Here is a 21,487-nt window from a genome sequence, read left to right as displayed (position 1 = left end):
CCTGGCCTGACCAAATACATAAAGATAAACACAAAATACTTTGACCAGGGCGTGACAGAACCCCTCCCCTAAGGTGCGGACTCCCGAACGCACAACCTAAACCTGTAGGGGAGGGTCTGGGTGGGCATCTGTCCGCGGTGGCGGCTCTGGTGCTGGACGTGGACCCCACTCCATAATTGTCTTAGTCCACCTCCTTAGTGTCCCTTGAGTGGCGACCCTCGCCGCTAACCTTGGCCTAGGAAACCTAACAACGGGCCCCACTGGACTGAGGTAGCTCGGGACCGAGGGGAAGCTCGGGACCGAGGGGAAGCTCGGGACCGAGGGGAGCTCGGGACCGAGGGGAAGCTCGGGAGTGAGAGGAAGCTCAGGCAGGTTGATGGATCTACCAGATCCTGGCTGGCTGGTGGTTCCGGCAGATCCTGGCTGACTGGCACTTCTGGCGGATCCTGGCTGACTGGTGGATCCTGGCAGACTGGCGGATCCTGGCTGACTGGTGGATCCTGGCTGACTGGTGGATCCTGGCTGACTGGCGGATCCTGGCAGGCTGGCGGATCCTGGCAGACTGGCGGATCCTGGCAGACTGGCGGATCCTGGCTGAATGGCGGATCTAACTGATCCTGGCAGACTGGCGGATCCTGGCAGACTGGCGGATCCTGGCCGACTGGCAGATCCTGGCCAACTGGCAGATCCTGGCCGACTGGCAGTTCTGGCGGATCCTGGCAGACTGGCGGATCCTGGCAGACTGGCGGATCCTGGCAGACTGGCGGATCCTGGCTGACTGGTGGATCCTGGCTGACTGGCGGATCCTGGCAGACTGGCGGATCCTGGCTGACTGGCACTTCTGGCGGATCCTGGCTGAGACTGGTGGATCCTGGCAGACTGGCGGATCCTGGCTGACTGGCGGATCCTGGCTGACTGGCGGATCCTGGCAGACTGGCGGATCCTGGCAGACTGGCGGATCCTGGCTGAATGGCGGATCTAACTGATCCTGGCAGACTGGCGGATCCTGGCTGACTGGCAGATCCTGGCCGACTGGCGGATCCTGGCCGACTGGCAGATCCTGGCCGACTGGCAGATCCTGGCCGACTGGCAGTTCTGGCGGATCCTGGCAGACTGGCGGATCCTGGCAGACTGGCGGATCCTGGTCGACTGGCGGATCCTGGTTGACTGGCAGTTCTGGCAGATCCCGGCTGACTGGCGGATCTGGAAGAGTCTGATTGACTGGCAGATCTGGAAGAGCCTGGTTGACTGGCAGATCTGGAAGAGTCTGGTTGACTGGCAGATGCTGGGCAGACTGGCAGATGCTGGGCAGACTGGCGACGCTGGGCAGACTGGCGACGCTGGGCAGACTGGCGACGCTGGGCAGACTGGCGACGCTGGGCAGACTGGCGGCGCTGGGCAGACTGGCGACGCTGGGCAGACTGACGACGCTGGGCAGACTGGCGACGCTGGGCAGACTGGCGGTGCTGGGCAGACTGGCAACACATTTTTCCAACATGACCCTAAATCTACTTTCCTGTCTGGGTGTCAAACATGCAAAACACATAATTTATAAATAAATATATATATTTTTTGACCCGTTACCCGGTGAATTTAAAATGGATTCTATTTAGATTTTTTTGGGTCACTGGCCTACACACAATATCCCATAATGTTAAAGCGGAACGATGTTTTCTAAATATTTACAAAGCCATTTAAATTGAGAAGGGGAAATGTCTTGCCAATAAGTATTCAACCCCTTTGTTATGACAAGCCTAAATAAGTTCAGGAGGAAAAATGTCAAATCAAATCAAATTTTATTTGTCACATACACATGGTTAGCAGATGTTAATGCGAGTGTAGCGAAATGCTTGTGCTTCTAGTTCCGACAATGCAGTAATAACGAACAAGTAATCTAACTAACAATTCCAAAAAAAAACTACTGTCTTATACACAGTGTAAGGGGATAAAGAATATGTACATAAGGATATATGAATGAGTGATGGTACAGAGCAGCATAGGCAAGATACAGTAGATGATATCGAGTACAGTATATACATATGAGATGAGTATGTAAACCAAGTGGCATAGTTAAAGTGGCTAGTGATACATGTATTACATAAGGATGCAGTCGATGATATAGAGTACAGTATCTACGTATGCATATGAGATGAATAATGTAGGGTAAGTAACATTATATAAGGTAGCATTGTTTAAAGTGGCTAGTGATATATTTACATCATTTCCCATCAATTCCCATGATTAAAGTGGCTGGAGTAGAGTCAGTGTCATTGACAGTGTGTTGGCAGTAGCCACTCAATGTTAGTGGTGGCTGTTTAACAGTCTGATGGCCTTGAGATAGAAGCTGTTTTTCAGTCTCTCGGTCCCAGCTTTGATGCACCTGTACTGACCTCGCCTTCTGGATGACAGCGGGGTGAACAGGCAGTGGCTCGGGTGGTTGATGTCCTTGATGATCTTTATGGCCTTCCTGTAGCATCGGGTGGTGTAGGTGTCCTGGAGGGCAGGTAGTTTGCCCCGGTAATGCGTTGTGCAGACCTCACTACCCTCTGGAGAGCCTTACGGTTGAGGGCGGTGCAGTTGCCATACCAGGCGGTGATACAGCCCGCCAGGATGCTCTCGATTGTGCATCTGTAGAAGTTTGTGAGTGCTTTTGGTGACAAGCCGAATTTCTTCAGCCTCCTGAGGTTGAAGAGGCGCTGCTGCGCCTTCCTCACGATGCTGTCTGTGTGAGTGGACCAATTCAGTTTGTCTGATGTGTATGCTGAGGAACTTAAAACTTGCTACCCTCTCCACTACTGTTCCATCGATGTGGATGGGGGTGTTCCCTCTGCTGTTTCCTGAAGTCCACAATCAAATCAAATCAAATCAAATTTATTTATATAGCCCTTCGTACATCAGAAAGTCTCAAAGTGCTGTACAGAAACCCAGCCTAAAACCCCAAACAGCAAGCAATGCAGGTTTCGGAGCACGGTGGCTAGGAAAAACTCCCTAGAAAGGCCAAAACCTAGGAAGAAACCTAGAGAGGAACCAGGCTATGTGGGGTGGCCTCTTCTGGCTGTGCCGGGTGGAGATTATAACAGAACATGGCCAAGATGTTCAAATGTTCATAAATGACCAGCATGGTCGAATAATAATAAGGCAGAACAGTTGAAACTGGAGCAGCAGCACAGTCAGGTGGAAGTTGAAACTGGAGCAGCAGCATGGCCAGGTGGACTGGGGACAGCAAGGAGTCATCATGTCAGGTAGTCCTGGGGCATGGTCCTAGGGCTCAGGTCAGTTGAAACTGGAACAGCAGCATGGCCAGGTGGACTGGGGACAGCAAGGAGTCATCATGTCAGGTAGTCCTGGAGCTCAGGTCCTAGGGCTCAGGTCCTCCGAGAGAGAGAAAGAAAGAGAGAAGGAGAGAATTAGAGAACGCACACTTAGATTCACACAGGACACCGAATAGGACAGGAGAAGTACTCCAGATATAACAAACTGACCCCAGCCCCCGACACATAAACTACAGCAGCATAAATACTGGAGGCTGAGACAGGAGGGGTCAGGAGACACTGTGGCCCCATCCGAGGTCACCCCGGACAGGGCCAAACAGGAAGGATATAACCCCACCCACTTTGCCAAAGCACAGCCCCCACACCACTAGAGGGATATCTTCAACCACCAACTTACCATCCTGAGACAAGGCTGAGTATAGCCCACAAAGATCTCCGCCACGGCACAACCCAAGGGGGGCGCCAACCCAGACAGGATGACCACAACAGTGAATCAACCCACTCAGGTGACGCACCCCCTCCAGGGACGGCATGAGAGAGCCCCAGTAAGCCAGTGACCCAGCCCCTGTAATAGGGTTAGAGGCAGAGAATCCCAGTGGAAAGAGGGGAACCGGCCAGGCAGAGACAGCAAGGGCGGTTCGTTGCTCCAGAGCCTTTCCGTTCACCTTCACACTCCTGGGCCAGACTACACTCAATCATATGACCCACTGAAGAGATGAGTCTTCAGTAAAGACTTAAAGGTTGAGACCGAGTTTGCGTCTCTGACATGGTAGGCAGACCGTTCCATAAAAATGGAGCTCTATAGGAGAAAGCCCTGCCTCCAGCTGTTTGCTTAGAAATTCTAGGGACAATTAGGAGGCCTGCGTCTTGTGACCGTAGCGTACGTGTAGGTATGTACGGCAGGACCAAATCAGAGAGATAGGTAGGAGCAAGCCCATGTAATGCTTTGTAGGTTAGCAGTAAAACCTTGAAATCAGCCCTTGCTTTGACAGGAAGCCAGTGTAGAGAGGCTAGCACTGGAGTAATATGATCAAATTTTTGGTTCTAGTCAGGATTCTAGCAGCCGTATTTAGCACTAACTGAAGTTTATTTAGTGCTTTATCCGGGTAGCCGGAAAATAGAGCATTGCAGTAGTCTAACCTAGAAGTGACAAAAGCATGGATTAATTTTTCTGCATCATTTTTGGACAGAAAGTGGCCACGCAGTCGTGGGTGAACAGGGAGTACAGGAGAGGGCTCAGAACGCACCCTTGTGGGGCCCCAGTGTTGAGGATCAGCGGGGAGGAGATGTTGTTGCCTACCCTCACCACCTGGGGGCGGCCCGTCAGGAAGTCCAGTACCCAGTTGCACAGGGCGGGGTCGAGACCCAGGGTCTCGAGCTTGATGACGAGCTTGGAGGGTACTATGGTGTTGAATGCCGAGCTGTAGTCGATGAACAGCATTCTCACATAGGTATTCCTCTTGTCCAGATGGGTTAGGGCAGTGTGCAGTGTGGTTGAGATTGCATCGTCTGTGGACCTATTTGGGCGGTAAGCAAATTGGAGTGGGTCAAGGGTGTCAGGTAGGGTGGAGGTGATATGGTCCTTGACTAGTCTCTCAAAGCACTTCATGATGACGGATGTGAGTGCTACGGGGCGGTAGTCGTTTAGCTCCGTTACCTTAGCTTTCTTGGGAACAGGAACAATGGTGGCCCTCTTGAAGCATGTGGGAACAGCAGACTGGTATAGGGATTGGTTGAATATGTCTGTAAACACACCGGCCAGCTGGTCTGCGCATGCTCTGAGGGCGCGGCTGGGGATGCCGTCTGGGCCTGCAGCCTTGCGAGGGTTAACACGTTTAAATGTCTTACTCACTTCGGCTGCAGTGAAGGAGAGACCGCATGTTTTCGTTGCAGGCTGTGTCAGTGGCACTGTATTGTCCTCAAAGCGGGCAAAAAAGCTGCAGAATGCTGTGGTAGCCACGCTGGTTAAGTATGCCTTGAATTCTATATAAATCACTGACAGTGACACCAGCAAAGCACCATCACACCACCTCCTCCATGCTTCATGGTGCAAACCACACATGCGGAGATTATCCGTTCACCTGCTCTGCATCTCACAAAGACTCCGTAGTTGGAACCAAAAATCTCAAATTGGGACTCATCAGACCGGAGGACAGATTTCCACCGGTCTAATATCCATTGCTTGTGTTTCTTGGCCCAAGTATGTCTCCTCTTCTTATTGGTGTCCTTTTAGTAGAGGTTTCTCTGCAGCAATTCGACCATGAAGACCTGATTCATGCAGTCTCCTCTGAATAGTTGAGGTTGAGATGTGTCTGTTAGTTGAACTCTGTGAAGCATTTTTTTGGGCTGCAATCTGAGGCTGGTAACTCTATTGAACTTATCCTCTGCAACAGAGGTAACTCTGGGTCTTCCTTTCCTGTGGCAGTCCTCATGAGAGACAGTTTTATCATAGCGCTTGATGGTTTTTGCGACTGCACTTGAAGAAACTTTCAAAGTTCTTGACATTTTCCAGATTGACTGACCTTCATGTCTTAAGTAATGATGGGCTGTCATGTCTCTTTGCTTATTTAAGCTGTTCTTGCCATAATATGGACTTGGTCTTTTACCAAATAGTGCTATGTTCTGTATACCACCCCTACCTGTTCACAACACAATTGATTGGCTCAAACGCATTAAGAAAATAAATTGCACAAATTAACTTTTAACAAGGCACACCTTTTAATTGAAACGCATTCCAGGTGACGACGTCATGAAGCTGGTTGAGAGAATGCCAAGAGTGCAAAGCTGTCATCAAGGCAAAGGGTGGCTACTTTGAAGAATTGTTTAACACATTTTTGGTTACTACATGATTCCGTATGTAATTTCATAGTTTCAACAAACCTGATTCTCTTTTTGTATTTATTTCTGGTATTATTATTTTTTCTATTATTTCAAAACATTTCTCTCTGCATTGTTGGGAAGGGCCCATAATTAAGCATTTAAGCATTTCACTAGCCGGTGGTAGCCGGCTAGTGACAGTGACTAAGGTTCAGGGTAGAGTACCGGGTGGGAGCCGGCTAGTGACAGATGGTCTCGATGATGCATCTGTAGAAATTCGTGACGGTCTTAGGGGCCAAGACACATTTTCACTCTGGTGGTGTGAAGGGAACATTTCAGGTCCTCAGTGATGTGCATGCTGAGGAACTTGACGCTTTGACCCACTCCACTGCTGGCCGTTGATGTGGATGGGGACGTGCTCTCGCTGCTGTCTCCTGTAGTCTACGATCAGCTCCAGGGGACGGGCCATCTGGAAGTTCAGACCCAGAGCCCTGAGCTTAGTGATGAGCTTGTCGGGCACTATGGTGTTGAAGGCTGATCTGTAGTCAATGAACAGCATTCTTACATATGTATTCCTCTTGTCCAGGTGGGAAAGGGCTTTGCAAAGGCGATTGCGTTGCCTGTGGATCTGTTGGGGCAGTATGCAAATTGTAATGGATCTAGGGTGGTGTGTAAGGTGGAGCTGATGTGATCCTTAACTAGCCTTCTAAAGCAATTTGTTATGGCAGAAGTGAGTGTTACAGGGCAACAGTCATTTAGGTCAGTTTCCTTTGCTTTCTTGGGTATAGAAACAATGGTGGATATCTTGAAGAAATTGGGGATAACAGACTGGTATTTGGAGAGATTGAATATGTCAATAAACACTCCAGCCAGTTGGTCTGCATATGCTCTGCTTTGAATGCCGTCTGGGCCAGCAGCCTTGCGATGGTTAACACGCTTAAATCACTTACTCACGTCAGCGACAGAGATCGGTAGCACACAGTCTTCATGAGAGGCGGGGCCCGCGTTGGTGGCTCGGTGGTGTTTTCCTCAATGCGGGCGAACAAGGTCCTTAACTTGACCGAGAGCGAGGTGTTTGTGTCCGCAACGTGGCTGGCTCTCCCTTTATTGTCTGTGATTGCCTGTAGTCCCTGCCACATATAGTGTGTCTGAGCAGTTGACTTGCAACTCCACTTTGTTCCTGTGCTGTTGTTTGTGCCTATTTTATTGCCTCACAGAGCTGGTCTGTTTGTACACGTCCATGTTCCCAGTCACCTTGCTGTGGTTAACTGTGGTGGTTCACACTTTAATTTTGCATTTTGAATGCTGCCATCTATCCACATTTTAGGTTTGGATAAGTTCTAATCATCACAGTCGTAACAACATCCTCTATGCACTTCCTGGTGAACCCAGTCACAGTAGTAACAACATCCTCTATGCACTTCCTGGTGAACCCAGTCACAGAGTCAGTGTATATGTCCATACTATTCCCAGAGGTGACCCGGAACCTTTCCCAGTCCAGGTGATCAAAACTGTTTTGAAGCATAGATTCCAATTGGTCAGACCAACGTTGAACAATCCAATGAGAGATCTACAATGTTCAGACCTGCCATAAAGTCAACATCTGTTTAATAAACTAGTTTTCATGATGTGAACCAGCAGACCTGTAAGTAATGTATCTGTATTGCAGGCAGTAGCCGGAGTAAGACGGTGTACATCGACCCTCCACTGCTGCAGACAGAGATGACTGTGAGAGAGAGGAGTCTGCTGTTCCATGAGGAGAGCATGAAGCTGTCAGTCAACAAGACTGGAACCAAGAATGTCTTCCACCTCATGACTGAGACTCCAGCTATGAACAAACAACTACCCGCTGTATGTAGCCTAACCTTAACCCTACATCTCCTAACTGTCTGTACCCTAACCCCTAACCTTAACCCTACATCTCCTAACTGTCTGTACCCTAACCCCTAACCTTAACCCTATATCTCCTAGCCGTCTGTACCCTAACCCCTAACTCTGACCTTAACCCTATATCTCCTAGCTGTCTGTAGCCTAACTCTGACCTTAACCCTACATCTCCTAGCTGTCTACCCTAACCCCTAACCCTGACCTTAACCCTACATCTCCTAGCTGTCTACCCTAACCCCTAACACTGACCTTAACCCTACATCTCCTAGCTGTCTGTACCCTAACCGCTAACCTTAACCCTACATCTCCTAGCCGTCTGTACCCTAACCCCTAACTCTGACCTTAACCCTATATCTCCTAGCTGTCTGTAGCCTAACTCTGACCTTAACCCTACATCTCCTAGCTGTCTACCCTAACCCCTAACCCTGACCTTAACCCTACATCTCCTAGCTGTCTACCCTAACCCCTAACACTGACCTTAACCCTACATCTCCTAGCTGTCTGTACCCTAACCGCTAACCTTAACCCTACATCTCCTAGCTGTCTGTACCCTAACCCCTAACTCTGACCTTAACCCTATATCTCCTAGCTGTCTGTAGCCTAACCCTGACCTTAACCCTACATCTCCTAGCTGTCTGTACCCTAACCCTGACCTTAACCCTACATCTCCTAGCTGTCTGGAGCCTAACCCCTAACCCCTAACCCTGACCTTAACCCTACATCTCCTAGCTGTCTGTACCCTAACCCCTAACCCTAACCTTAACCCTACATCTCCTAGCTGTCTGTAGCCTAACCCCTAACCCTGACCTTAACCTTACATCTCCTAGCTGTCTGTACCCTAACCCTGACCTTAACCCTATATCTCCTAGCTGTCTGTAGCCTAACCCTGACCTTAACCCTACATCTCCTAGCTGTCTGTAGCCTAACCCTGACCTTAACCCTATATCTCCTAGCTGTCTGTAGCCTAACCCTGACCTTAACCCTACATCTCCTAGCTGTCTGTAGCCTAACCCTGACCTTAACCCTACATCTCCTAGCTGTCTGTACCCCAACCCCTAACCCTGACCTTAACCCTACATCTCCTAGCTGTCTGTACCCTAACCCTGACCTTAACCCTACATCTCCTAGCTGTCTGTACCCTAACCCCTGATATTAACCCTACATCTCCTAGATGTCTGTACCCTAACCCTGACCGTAACCCTACATCTCCTAGCTGTCTGTACCCTAACTCCTAACACTGACCTTAACCCTACATCTCTTAGCTGTCTGTACCCTAAACCCTGACCTTAACCCTACATCTCCTAGCTGTATGTAGCCTAACCCCTAACCCTGACCTTAACCCTACATCTCCTAGCTGTCTGTAGCCTAACCCCTAACCCTGACCTTAACCCTACATCTCCTAGCTGTATGTAGCCTAACCCTTAATTTGGTTTCATAGCAGATGTTTTGTAATTGTTTCCCTTGCTAGAGTAAAGTTGGTTTCTAACTCGGTGTGCGCTCTACAGGAGAGCTCGAACTCAGTGTGCGCTCTACAGGATAGCTCTAACTCAGTGTGTGCTCTACAGGAGAGCTCCCAGAGGAGGCTGGCCTCGTTTGAGACCTCTGGTCTGGACTTTGGACTTGATCTCACAGACTTAGAAACGTTTGGAGAAACGACTCAGTCCCCCAAGAGGCTGAAGACCCATCATCTACAGAAAGACTTGGTCAGTCAGCCTAAAACCAAGTCTAAACAGTACAGTGGGACCCTGGGTAAAGAGGTATCTAAGGCCAGCAGAACTCAGGATGAAGAGGTGAACTTATTATGGACAAACACAAAGGTGGTTTCAGAGACAGAGGGGATAGAGCTAAGAGAGCAGAGCTGTGCTGAACAATCATTGGCTGCTACTGTCCCTTCAGCCAATCAGCTGAAACCTGGCTCTGTACAGGACTCTGAGGAACAGTTATCCTCAGGTGGAGACTCAGAAGACGAGCGCCTGGTGATTGATGACCCTGTATCCCCAGTCTCCACCACCAACAGGTTACCCCCAACCACGGCGACCCAACTCTCCCCAACACATCAACAGGACACTCCCCGATCCCCCTCTGCCTCCTCACCACCACCCCTCGCCACCGGGACAAGGAGAGTGGCCAGGAAGGCTAAGGTACCAGGGGGCTGTGACCAGCTGGGTCAGATCCTAGCCATGCAGAAGGCCATGCTCAAACCCAAACCCTCTAACAACCAGACCCAGGACCCAGCCAGACCCTGCTCCTCCCAGCCCGCAGAACCCCTCTCCAACCCAAACCCCCAGTCGCTGGTGAAGCCCTGTGTGTCCAACTACCTGGAGAGTACCCAGGATGGAGAGACGTATGTCGACGCCCCTTCTCAATCTGGACCAATAGACAACAGGAAGACTGTACAACAAAAACGTTAGTATTAACCATCAACATGGACAGATATAAATATATTCAGTATGTGAGACTGTAGCATGGTATGTGTGTAGTGATTATAGCTGTGGTTGTGTTACATGTTAATGTGTCCCCCCCAGGGCTGATCTGTTACATGTTAATGTGTCCCTCCCCCCAGGGCTGATGTGTTACATGTTCATGTTCCCCCCAGGGCTGATGTGTTACATGTTAATGTGTCCATCCCCTCAGGGCTGATGTGTTACATGTTAATGTTCCCCCAGGGCTGATGTGTTACATGTTAATGTGTCCCTCCCCAGGGCTGATGTGTTACATGTTAATGTGTTCCTCCCCAGGGCTGATGTGTTACATGTTAATGTCACCCCCCAGGGCTGCTGTGTTACATGTTAATGTCCCCCCCCAGGGCTGCTGTGTGATGATCTCATGGGGGGCTGAGGATGAGGAGGACTATTCATCTCCAGAGGAAGGAAACCTGCTGTATAAACTGTACAGTCTACAGGACCTGCTGCTGCTGGTGCGGAGTGACGTCTGTCTGGCACACACGCGCAGGCTGGGCACCAGCAACAAGGTCTGGAACACACACACACACTCACTCACTCGCAGGCTGGGCACCAGCAACAAGGTCTGGAACACACACACACACTCACTCACTCGCAGGCTGGGCACCAGCAACAAGGTCTGGAACACACACACACACACACACACACACACACACACACACACACACACACACACACACAGAGGCTGGGCACCAGCAACAAGGTCTGGAACACACACACACACACATGCGCGCGCAGGCTGGGCACCAGCAACAAGGTCTGGAACACACACACACACACACACACGCAGGCTGGGCACCAGCAACAAGGTCTGGAACACACACACACACGCAGGCTGGGCACCAGCAACAAGGTCTGGAACACACACACACAGGCTGGGCACCAGCAACAAGGTCTGGAACACACACACACACGCACGCAGGCTGGGCACCAGCAACAAGGTCTGGAACACACACACGCACGCAGGCTGGGCACCAGCAACAAGGTCTGGAACACACACACACACGCACGCAGGCTGGGCACCAGCAACAAGGTCTGGAACACACACACACGCGCAGGCTGGGCACCAGCAACAAGGTCTGGAACGTACACACACACACACGCGCAGGCTGGGCACCAGCAACAAGGTCTGGAACGTACACACACACACACACACACACACACACACACACACACACACACACACACACACACACACACACACACGCACACAGAGGCTGGGCACCAGCAACAAGGTCTGGAACACACACACACACACATGCGCGCGCAGGCTGGGCACCAGCAACAAGGTCTGGAACACACACACACACACACACGCAGGCTGGGCACCAGCAACAAGGTCTGGAACACACACACACACGCAGGCTGGGCACCAGCAACAAGGTCTGGAACACACACACACGCAGGCTGGGCACCAGCAACAAGGTCTGGAACACACACACACGCACGCAGGCTGGGCACCAGCAACAAGGTCTGGAACACACACACGCACGCAGGCTGGGCACCAGCAACAAGGTCTGGAACACACACACACACGCACGCAGGCTGGGCACCAGCAACAAGGTCTGGAACACACACACACGCGCAGGCTGGGCACCAGCAACAAGGTCTGGAACGTACACACACACACACGCGCAGGCTGGGCACCAGCAACAAGGTCTGGAACGTACACACACACACACACACAGGGCTGGACACCAGCAACAAGGTCTGGAACACACACACACACGCGCAGGCTGGGCACCAGCAACCAGCAACAAGGTCTGGAACACAGATACACACACACACGCAGGCTGGGCACCAGCAACAACGTTTTTTCCCACGTTTTGTTATTACAAGGTGGGATTCAAATCTAATTGTCATTTTTTTTGTCAAGGATCTACACAAAATACTTGTTAATGTCAAAGTGGAAGAAACATTTGTGAAAAATAAAACTAATATATCTTAAATACATAAGTATTCAACCCCCTGAGTCAATACGTAAGAATCACCTTTGGCAGCGAGTCTTCTGGGTAAGTCGCTTAGAGATTTGCACACCTGGATTGTATAATATTTGCACTCAGACATACAGCTCGTTGAGTGCAAAGGCCGTAAGCTAACAAGAACATGCTCATCCAGAAGCAGCGCTCCTAGTGGCCGGGGACTTTAATGCAGGGAAACTGTAGTCTGTTTTACCTCATTTCTACCAGCATGTCACATGTGCAACCAGAGGAAGAAAAAAAACTCTGACCACCTTTATTCCACACACAGAGATGCGTACAAAGCTCTCCCTCGCCCTCCATAAATCTGACCATAATTCTATCATCCTGATTCCTGCTTACAAGCTAGAACTACAGCAGGAAGTACCAGCGACTCGCTCAGTATGGAAGTGGTCAGATGACGTGGATGCTACGCTACAGGACTGTTTTGCTAGTACAGACTGGAATATGTTCCGGGATTCCTCCGATGGCATTGAGGAGTATACCACCACAGACAATTGCTTCATCAATAAGTGCATCAATGACGTCGTCCCCACGGTGACCATACGTACATACCCCAACCAGAAGCCATGGATTACAGGCAACATTCACACTGAGCTAAAGGCTAGAGCTGCCGCTTTCAAGGAGCGGGAGACTAATCCGGACGCCTATAAGAAATCCCACTATGCCCTCTGACACACTATCAAACAAGCAAAGCATCAATACAGGATTAAGATTAAATCCTAGTCCACCGGCTCTGACGCTCGTCGGATGTGGCAGGGCTTGAAAACTATTATGGACTACAAAGGGAATCCCAGACGCGAGCTGCCCAGTGATGCAAGCCTACCAGACGAGCTAAATTCCTTTTATGCTCGTTTCGAGGAAAGCAACAAGGAAACATGCATTAGAGCACCAGCTGTTACGGACGACTGTGTGATAATGCTCTCTGTAGCCGATGTGAGTAAGACCTTTAAACAGGTCAACATTCACAAGGCTGCAGGGCCAGGTGTATTACCAGGACGTGTACTCGGGTCATGCGAGGTCCAACAGGCAATTGTCTTCACTGACATTTTCAACCTCTCCCTGACAGTCTGTAATACTAATATGTTTTAAGCAGACCGCCGTAGTCTCTGTGCCTGAGAACACTAAGGTAACCTGCCTAAATGACTACCGCCCCGCAGCACTCACGTCGGTAGCCATGAAGTGCTTTGAAAGGCTGGTCATGGCTCACATCACAACACCATCATCCCAGAAACCTGAGACCCACTCCAATTCACATACCGTCCCAACAAATCAACAGATGACACAATCTCAATCGCACTCCACACTGCCCTTTCCTACCTGGACAAAAAGAACACCTATGTGAGAATGCAATTCATTGACTACAGCTCAGCGTTCAACACCATAGTGCCCTCAAAGCTCATCACTAAGCTAAGGACCCTGGGACTAAACCCCTCTCTCTGCAACTGGATCATGGACTTCTTGACAGGCCACCCCCAGGTGGTAAGGGTAGGCAACAACACATCTGCCACGCTGATCCTCAACACTGGAGTCCCTCAGGGGTGCGTGCTTAGTCCCCTCCTCCTGTACTCCCTGTTCACCCACGACTGCGCGGCCAAACACAACTCCAACACTATCATTAAGTTTTCTGACGACACAACGGTGGTAGGCCTGTTCACCGACAACGATGAGACAACCTTAAGTAGGAGGTCTGGTGTGGTGTGTGGTGACAGGACATCAACGACCATCAGGATACAACCGAGTCCTGCCCCAATATGTCACAGATGGATCTGACGGAGATCAGTGAAGACCAGAACTACACCACAGATGGAGCTGATGCAGATCAGTGAAGACCAGAACTACACCACAGCTGGAGCTGATGGAGATCAGTGAAGACCAGAACTACACCACAGATGGAGCTGGTGGAGATCAGTGAAGACCAGAACTAGCATGGTAACCTACAGGTCCTGTAGAGAGGAAGCATGGTAACCTATAGGCCCTGTAGAGAGGAAGCATGGTAACCTATAGGCCCTGTAGAGAGGAAGCATGGTAACCTATAGGTCCTGTAGAGAGGAAGCATGGTAACCTATAGACCTTGTAGAGAGGACGCATGGTAACCTATAGACCTTGTAGAGAGGAAGCATGGTAACCTATAGGTCCTGTAGAGAGGAAGCATGGTAACCTATAGGTCCTGTAGAGAGGAAGCATGGTAACCTATAGGTCCTGTCTGAATCCAATATAGTCTGTTGTGTGAGTACATATGTTGTTGCAGTACAGTAGATCAATAAACGGACAGTAGTTGAGCTGCTGAAAAGCCTAGTTAGTGCGTAGGTCAAATTATCTTTTGAATTTCATGTGTTTTTCGGGCTTCAGACAAAAACAAATATTTCAACCAAAACAGTTTTCTGTTTTTAATATACTCCTTCTCTGTAAACATGTACCACACATCTGGTATATGCTGTTCACTGTGTTGAGTAAACCCTTAGTAAACCTGCGTGTGTGTCCTGCAGGTGGTCCCTGTCTATGTCCTGTCCAAGATGGAGTACCAGCTTTCTTATGGAGTGGAGAGTCTAACTAAGACTGAGGCCTGCCGGCTGTGGGCCGAGACACTACTACACTCCAGCACTGTCCCCTATATAGGTAAGATACCAGTACACTCCAGCACTGTCCCCTATAAAGGTAAGATTCTACTACACTAGAGCATTGTCCCCCAAATAAGTAAGATACTACTACACTGTCCCCTATATAGGTAAGATACTACTACACTGTCCCCTATATATAGGTAAGATACTACCACACTAGAGCACTGTCCCCTATATAGGTAAGATACTACTACACTAGAGCACTGTCCCTTATATATAGGTAAGGTACTGCTACACTGTCCCCTATATATAGGTAAGATACTGCTACACTAGAGCACTGTCCCTTATATATAGGTAAGGTACTACTACACTGTCCCCTATATAGGTAAGATACTACTACACTGTCCCCTATATATAGGTAAGATACTACTACACTGTCCCCTATATAGGTAAGATACTACTACACTAGAGCACTGTCCCCTATATATAGGTAAGATACTACTACACTAGAGCACTGTCCCCTATATATAGGTAAGATACTACTACACTGTCCCCTATATAGGTAAGATACTACTACACTAGAGCACTGTCCCCTATATAGGTAAGATACTACTACACTGTCCCCTATATAGGTAAGATACTACCACACTAGAGCACTGTCCCCTATATAGGTAAGATACTACTACATTGTCCCCTATATATAGGTAAGATACTGCTACACTAGAGCACTGTCCCTTATATATAGGTAAGGTACTACTACACTATCCCCTATATAGGTAAGATACTACTACACTGTCCCCTATATATAGGTAAGATACTACTACACTGTCCCCTATATAGGTAAGATACTACTACACTGTCCCCTATATATAGGTAAGATACTACTACACTGTCCCCTATATATAGGTAAGATACTACTACACTGTCCCCTATATAGGTAAGATACTACTACACTAGAGCACTGTCCCCTATATATAGGTAAGATACTACTACACTGTCCCCTATATAGGTAAGATACTACTACACTAGAGCACTGTCCCCTATATAGGTAAGATACTACTACACTGTCCCCTATATAGGTAAGATACTACCACACTAGAGCACTGTCCCCTATATAGGTAAGATACTACTACATTGTCCCCTATATATAGGTAAGATACTGCTACACTAGAGCACTGTCCCTTATATATAGGTAAGGTACTACTACACTATCCCCTATATATAAGTAAGACACTACTACATTGTCCCCTGGGGCGACTTGTCTAGTTAAATAAAGGTAAAAAAAAACAATATATATATATATATAGGTAAGATTCTACTACACTAGAGCACTGTCCCCTATATAGGTAAGATACTACTACACTGTCCCCTAAAAAAGGTAAGATACTACTACACTAGAGCACTGTCCCCTATATATGTAAGATACTACTACACTGTCCCCTAAAAAAGGTAAGATACTACTACACTAGAGCACTGTCCCTTATATATAGGTAAGATACTACTACACTGTCCCCTATATATAGGTAAGATACTACTACACTGTCCCCTATATATAGGTAAGATACTACTACACTAGAGCACTGTCCCTTATATATAGGTAAGATACTACTACACTGTCCCCTATATATAGGTAAGATACTACTACACTGTCCCCTATATATAGTTAAGATACTACTACACTGTCCCCTATATATAGGTAAGATACTACTACACTAGAGCACTGTCCCTTATATATAGGTAAGATACTACTACACTGTCCCCTATATAGGTAAGGTACTACTACACTGTCCCCTATATATAGGTAAGATACTACTACACTGTCCCCTATATATAGGTAAGATACGACTACACTGTCCCCTATATAGGTAAGATACTGCTACACTAGAGCACTGTCCCTTATATATAGGTAAGATACTACTACACTGTCCCCTACATATAGGTAAGATACTACTACACTGTCCCTTATATATAGGTAAGATACTACTACACTGTCCCCTATATATAGGTAAGATACGACTACACTGTCCCCTATATATAGGTAAGATACTACTACACTGTCCCTTATATATAGGTAAGATACTACTACACTGTCCCCTATATATAGGTAAGATACGACTACACTGTCCCCTATATAGGTAAGATACTGCTACACTAGAGCACTGTCCCTTATATATAGGTAAGATACTACTACACTGTCCCCTACATATAGGTAAGATACTACTACACTAGAGCACTGTCCCTTATATATAGGTAAGATACTACTACACTGTCCCCTATATATAGGTAAGATACTACTACACTGTCCCCTATATATAGGTAAGATACTACTACACTAGAGCACTGTCCCTTATATAGGTAAGATACTACTACACTAGAGCACTGTCCCTTAAATATAGGTAAGATACTACTACACTGTCCCCTATATAGGTAAGGTACTACTACACTGTCCCCTATATATAGGTAAGATACTACTACACTGTCCCCTATATATAGGTAAGATACTACTACACTGTCCCCTATATAGGTAAGATACTGCTACACTGTCCCCTATATAGGTAAGATACTACTACACTGTCCCCTATATATAGGTAAGATACTACTACACTGTCCCCTATATATAGGTGGATACTACTACACTGTCCCCTATATATAGGTAAGATACTACTACACTAGAGCACTGTCCCTTATATATAGGTAAGATACTACTACACTGTCCCCTATATAGGTAAGATACTGCTACACTAGAGCACTGTCCCTTATATATAGGTAAGATACTACTACACTGTCCCCTACATATAGGTAAGATACTACTACACTAGAGCACTGTCCCCTATATAGGTAAGATACTACTACACTGTCCCATATAAAAGGTAAGATACTACTACACTAGAGCACTGTCCCCTATATATAGGTAAGATACTACTCCACTAGAGCACTGTCCCCTATATATATGTAAGATACTACTACACTGTCCCCTATATATAGGTAAGATACTACTACACTGTCCCCTATATATAGGTAAGATACTACTACACTGTCCCCTATATAGGTAAGATACTACTACACTAGAGCACTGTCCCTATATATAGGTAAGATACTACTACACTGTCCCCTATATAGGTAAGGTACTACTACTACACTGTCCCCTATATAGGTAAGATACTGCTACACTAGAGCACTGTCCCTATATATAGGTAAGATACTACTACTAGAGCACTGTCCCTTATATATAGGTAAGATACTACTACAATAGAGCACTTTCCCCTATATATTGGTAAGATACTACTCCACTAGAGCACTGTCCTGTATATATAGGTAAGATACTACTACACTGTCCCCTATATATAGGTACGATACTACTACACTGTCCCCTATATATAGGTAAGATACTACTACACTAGAGCACTGTCCCTTATATATAGGTAAGATACTACTACACTGTCCCCTATATAGCTAAGATTCTACTACACTGTCCCCTATATAGGTAAGATACTACTACACTGTCCCCTATATATAGGTAAGATACTACTACTACACTGTCCCCTATAAATAGGTAAGATACTACTACACTAGAGCACTGTCCCTATATAGGTAAGATACTACTACACTGTCCCCTATAAAAGGTAAGATACTACTACACTAGAGCACTGTCCCTATATATAGGTAAGATTCTACTACACTGTCCCCTTTATATAGGTAAGATACTACTACACTAGAGCACTGTCCCTTATATATAGGTAAGATTCTACTACACTGTCCCCTTTATATAGGTAAGATACTACTACACTAGAGCACTGTCCCCTATATATAGGTAAGATACTACTACACTGTCCCCTATATATAGGTAAGATACTACTACACTAGAGCACTGTCCTGTATATATAGGTAAGATACTACTACACTGTCCCCTATATATAGGTAAGATACTACTACACTGTCCCCTATATATAGGTAAGATACTACTACACTGTCCCCTATAAATAGGTAAGATACTACTACACTAGCGCACTGTCCCCTATATAGGTAAGATACTACTACACTGTCCCCTATAAAAGGTAAGATACTACGACACTAGAGCACTGTCCCCTATATATAGGTAAGATTCTACTACACTGTCCCCTTTATATAGGTAAGATACTACTACACTAGAGCACTGTCCCCTATATATAGGTAAGATACTACTACACTAGAGCACTGTCCCCTATATATAGGTAAGATACTACTACACTAGAGCACTGTCCCCTATATATAGGTAAGATACTACTCCACTAGAGCACTGTCCCCTATATATATGTAAGATACTACTACACTGTCCCCTATATATAGGTAAGATACTACTACACTGTCCCCTATATATAGGTAAGATACTACTACACTGTCCCCTATATATAGGTAAGATACTACTACACTAGAGCACTGTCCCTTATATATAGGTAAGATACTACTACACTGTCCCCTATATAGGTAAGGTACTACTACACTGTCCCCTATATAGGTAAGATACTGCTACACTAGAGCACTGTCCCTTATATATAGGTAAGATACTACTACACTAGAGCACTGTCCCTTATATATAGGTAAGATACTACTACAATAGAGCACTGTCCCCTATATATTGGTAAGATACTACTCCACTAGAGCACTGTCCTGTATATATAGGTAAGATACTACTACACTGTCCCCTATATATAGGTACAATACTACTACACTGTCCCCTATATATAGGTAAGATACTACTACACTAGAGCACTGTCCCTTATATATAGGTAAGATACTACTACACTGTCCCCTATATAGGTAAGATTCTACTACACTGTCCCCTATATAGGTAAGATACTACTACACTGTCCCCTATATATAGGTAAGATACTACTACACTGTCCCCTATAAATAGGTAAGATACTACTACACTAGAGCACTGTCCCCTATATAGGTAAGATACTACTACACTGTCCCCTATAAAAGGTAAGATACTACGACACTAGAGCACTGTCCCCTATATATAGGTAAGATTCTACTACACTGTCCCCTTTATATAGGTAAGATACTACTACACTAGAGCACTGTCCCTTATATATAGGTAAGATTCTACTACACTGTCCCCTTTATATAGGTAAGATACTACTACACTAGAGCACTGTCCCCTATATATAGGTAAGATACTACTACACTAGAGCACTGTCCCCTATATATAGGTAAGATACTACTACACTAGAGCACTGTCCTGTATATATAGGTAAGATACTACTACACTGTCCCCTATATATAGGTAAGATACTACTACACTGTCCCCTATATATAGGTAAGATACTACTACACTGTCCCCTATAAATAGGTAAGATACTACTACACTAGAGCACTGTCCCCTATATAGGTAAGATACTACTACACTGTCCCCTATAAAAGGTAAGATACTACGACACTAGAGCACTGTCCCCTATATATAGGTAAGATACTACTACACTAGAGCACTGTCCCCTATATATAGGTAAGATACTACTACACTAGAGCACTGTCCCCTATATATAGGTAAGATACTACTACACTAGAGCACTGTCCCCTATATATAGGTAAGATACTACTACACTAGAGCACTGTCCCCTATATAGGTAAGATACTACTACACTAGAGCACTGTCCCTTATATATAGGTAAGATACTACTACACTGTCCCCTATATATAGGTAAGATACTACTACACTGTCCCCTATTTCTAGGTAAGATACGACTACACTGTCCCCTATATAGGTAAGATTCTACTACACTAGAACACTGTCCCCTATATATAGGTAAGATATTACTACACTGTCCCCTATATAGGTAAGATACTACTACACTAGAGCACTGTCCCCTATATATAGGTAAGATACTACTGCACTGTCCCCTATATATAGGTAAGATACTACTACACTGTCCCCTATATATAGGTAAGATACTACTACACTAGAGCACTCTCCCTTATATATAGGTAAGATTCTACTACACTAGAGCACTTTCCCTATATAGGCAAGATACTACTGCACTGTCCCCTATATAGGTAAGATACTACTACACTGTCCCCTATATAGGTAAAATACTACTACACTAGAGCACTGTCCCCTATACATAGGTAAGATACTACTACACTGTCCCCTATATATAGGTAAGACTCTACTACACTGTCCCCTTTATATAGGTAAGATACTACTACACTAGAGCACTGTCCCTTATATATAGGTAAGATACTACTACACTAGAGCACTGTCCCTTATATATAGGTAAGATTCTACTACACTGTCCCCTATATATAGGTAAGACTCTACTACACTGTCCCCTTTTATATAGGTAAGATACTACTACACTAGAGCACTGTCCCCTATATATAGGTAAGATACTACTGCACTGTCCCCTATATATAGGTAAGATACTACTACACTGTCCCCTATATATAGGTAAGTTACTACTACACTAGAGCACTCTCCCTTATATATAGGTAAGATTCTAATACACTAGAGCACTTTCCCCTCTATA

General features: G+C 46.4%; 1 protein-coding gene across 1 annotated transcript in view; it reads left to right on the top strand.

Annotated features, from left to right (window-relative positions):
- The window catches only part of ice2 (interactor of little elongator complex ELL subunit 2), a 61,358-nt gene that overhangs the window by 10,530 nt on the left and 29,341 nt on the right, over positions 1-21,487 (top strand). The window contains 6 exon segments of the mRNA XM_042327569.1: positions 7,759-7,940; positions 9,542-10,382; positions 10,749-10,784; positions 10,787-10,947; positions 11,931-12,095; positions 14,907-15,036. Coding sequence (XP_042183503.1) covers positions 7,759-7,940; positions 9,542-10,382; positions 10,749-10,784; positions 10,787-10,947; positions 11,931-12,095; positions 14,907-15,036 — 1,515 coding nt within the window.

The sequence above is a fragment of the Oncorhynchus tshawytscha genome, linkage group LG01 (genome assembly GCF_018296145.1).
Source record: "Oncorhynchus tshawytscha isolate Ot180627B linkage group LG01, Otsh_v2.0, whole genome shotgun sequence".
Taxonomy (NCBI): Eukaryota; Metazoa; Chordata; class Actinopteri; order Salmoniformes; family Salmonidae; genus Oncorhynchus; species Oncorhynchus tshawytscha.
Note: the sequence above shows the minus strand (reverse complement) of the source record. Positions and strands in the feature narration are given on the sequence as shown.